Source organism: Cebus imitator, unplaced genomic scaffold, assembly GCF_001604975.1.
Source record: "Cebus imitator isolate Cc_AM_T3 unplaced genomic scaffold, Cebus_imitator-1.0 Scaffold610, whole genome shotgun sequence".
NCBI classification, from domain to species: Eukaryota; Metazoa; Chordata; class Mammalia; order Primates; family Cebidae; genus Cebus; species Cebus imitator.
Window position 1 is genome coordinate 111,436 of NW_016107925.1, and position 2,482 is coordinate 113,917.

Below are 2,482 nucleotides of genomic sequence, written 5' to 3' on the forward strand. Positions count from 1 at the left end.
AGTTTTCATTTAAAGTTAGCCATTTTTATGTCCCTATAATACATATTATATATCGATTTAGTGACATGGGAATCACACAGAATTTTATTTTTACTTAATAATATATGCCTTGAAGCTTTTTTCATATTATATAAATGTAATTGTTAATTTCAATTACAGTTTTAAATGGCTGCACAATATTGCAGGTAGTATTGTAATATTATGTAAATGTATCTTAGTTTATTTAAATAATGCTCATCTGATAAACATTAAGTGTAGCCTCAATGGTATGCTGGAAGTTGTTTGTACCCCCTCCTAAGAGCTGATGGTCATGCCTCTTCACACATTCAGATGAGTCAGATGAGTGGCTTGAGATCAGCTAGTAGTAGTATTTGCATTATGGAAACTGGCAAATGCTAGATCAGGGGTTTAGGACATACTACCCCAAAGTATAGCATCTTAGCATATTTAGTATTTTAAGCTGATGGAATTTGAGAAATAGCATGCACAGGATTTTATGATCTTTTCCTGAAGCAGGTCGTAAGACTCCTCCTGAGAGGTGTCTTCCCTATACTCAAAGAAAAGGAATATCCTCATCTCTGAAAACACAGTAACACCAAGGGGAATCTGAGTAAACAGATCTGGCTGGTTTTACACTTAGGACTTTTTTTGTCCTATCACGTTTCTCCATGACTCTACTCTTCACCAAACCAAGCATAAAAATCCTCAAGCTTAACTGCTTATTTGGGTTTTCATTGCCTAATGAAGGCTCCTGTACCACAGAAAACGTAATACTAAGTAAATTTCTGTGCTTTACTGTTGTTCTGTCGTTTGTTCACCTAATGAAACTAAGATGGGTAGAAGGAAAGGTGTTTCCTTCCCTACAGTTACCACCCTCACATACACCATTTTTCAGTACATGGTTACTCAGGCTGGTGTCAAACTCCGGGTCTCAAGTGATCCTCCCACTTCACCATCCCAAAGTTTTGGTATTGCAGGCATGAGCAACCATACCTAGCCTAAAAAAATATTTTATAGAACGCTTTTTCTATGTCTGTTGAGATGGTCATATCTTTTTTGTCCTTCATTCTGTTGATGTGATGTGTCACATTTATGAATTTGTGTATATTGAACCATTCTTGCATTCCTGGTATAAATGCCACCTGATTGGAGAGTTCAACCGCAGGTTTCCAAGATGCCGCCCAAAGGAAAAAGTGGTTCTGGAAAAGCGGGGAAAGGGGGAGCAGCCTCTGGGAGTGACAGTGCTGACGAGAAGGCTCAAGGTCCCAAAGGTGGTGGCAATGCAGTAAAGGTCAGACACATTCTATGTGAAAAACATGGCAAAATCATGGAAGCCATGGGAAAGTTAAAGTCTGGGATGAGATTCAGTGAAGTGGCTGTACAATACAGTGAAGATAAAGCCAGGCAAGGGGGCGACTTAGGTTGGATGACCAGAGGGTCCATGGTGGGACCATTTCAAGAAGTAGCATTTGCCTTGCCTGTAAGTGGGATGGATAAGCCTGTTTACAGACCCACCAGTTAAGACAAAATTGGGATATCATATTATTAATGGTTGAAGGAAGAAAATAAAATCATATGAAAGACTGAAAAAATAAATAAATAAATCCCACCTAATTGTGGTACATTATCTTTTTGATGTGCTCTTGGAATTGGTTTCCTGGAATTTTCTTAAGGATTTTTGCATCTTTTTTTTTTTTTTTTTATTTTAAGGATTTATGCATCTATCTGATTTTGCATCAGGAATATTATTGACCTATAGTTTTCTTTTTGTTGTTGTTGTTGTGTCCTCGTCTGGTTTTGATATCAGGGTAAGGTTGACCTCATACATTGTGTCAAGGAGAATTCTCTTCTTTTCAGTTTTTTTGGGATAGTTTCAGGAGGATTGGTATTAGCTCTTCTTTGAATGGAAAAAATGATTCGTGATACTTGTTGAAGGCAGTAAGACTTTATTCAAGGGGAAACTATCGAGATAGGTGTACAGAGTTCTTCTGGGGTCTTGAAGTGGGGTGAAAGATTGAGCTCAACTATTAATACAACAGGAAAAAGTGAGAATTTATAATCAAGGAGCTGGGTGGGATTCAGTGGGTGGAAACTAAGCAGGAAAAAGTGAGAATTTATAATCAAGGCGCTGGGTGGGATTCAGTGGGTGGAAACGAAACAAAAACATCAAGGGTAAGGGATTCTGGCTAAACCAACGTAATAGGATTCTTGCTGAAGACAGGCCTGGGTAATCAGACATCACCTAGGGTCTAGTGGAGGATCGGAAACCTAACCAGGTGTATAGAGTGATCAGATATGGAAAGTGGGAAGTTCTGGTTGAACTGACATATGAGAATTTCTGCTCAAATTGGACAATGAAGACACCAACACTGCAGGGTCATTCTCTGGGTTGCTTAAGACTGACCCGGTTTTCACTGGATTCTCAAGTTCTCAAGCATACTGCAGAACGTGCTGAGGGTGCAACATCCTGAGATAAGAAGGA

At 38.9% G+C, this 2,482-nt stretch overlaps 1 protein-coding gene across 1 annotated transcript; it reads left to right on the top strand.

Annotated features, from left to right (window-relative positions):
* The first annotated feature begins 1,156 nt into the window (after positions 1–1,156).
* On the top strand, positions 1,157–1,522 carry LOC108294919 (peptidyl-prolyl cis-trans isomerase NIMA-interacting 4-like). The gene has a single exon (XM_037734381.1). The coding sequence runs from the start codon at positions 1,175–1,177 to the stop codon at positions 1,520–1,522; it is 348 nt and encodes a 115-aa protein (XP_037590309.1). The 5' UTR covers positions 1,157–1,174.
* The last annotated feature ends 960 nt before the right edge of the window (positions 1,523–2,482 follow it).

Bases quoted from the DNA above. Each gene is read 5' to 3' on its own strand.
- LOC108294919 (XM_037734381.1), top strand. From the start codon at position 1,175: ATGCCGCCCAAAGGAAAAAGTGGTTCTGGAAAAGCGGGGAAAGGGGGA.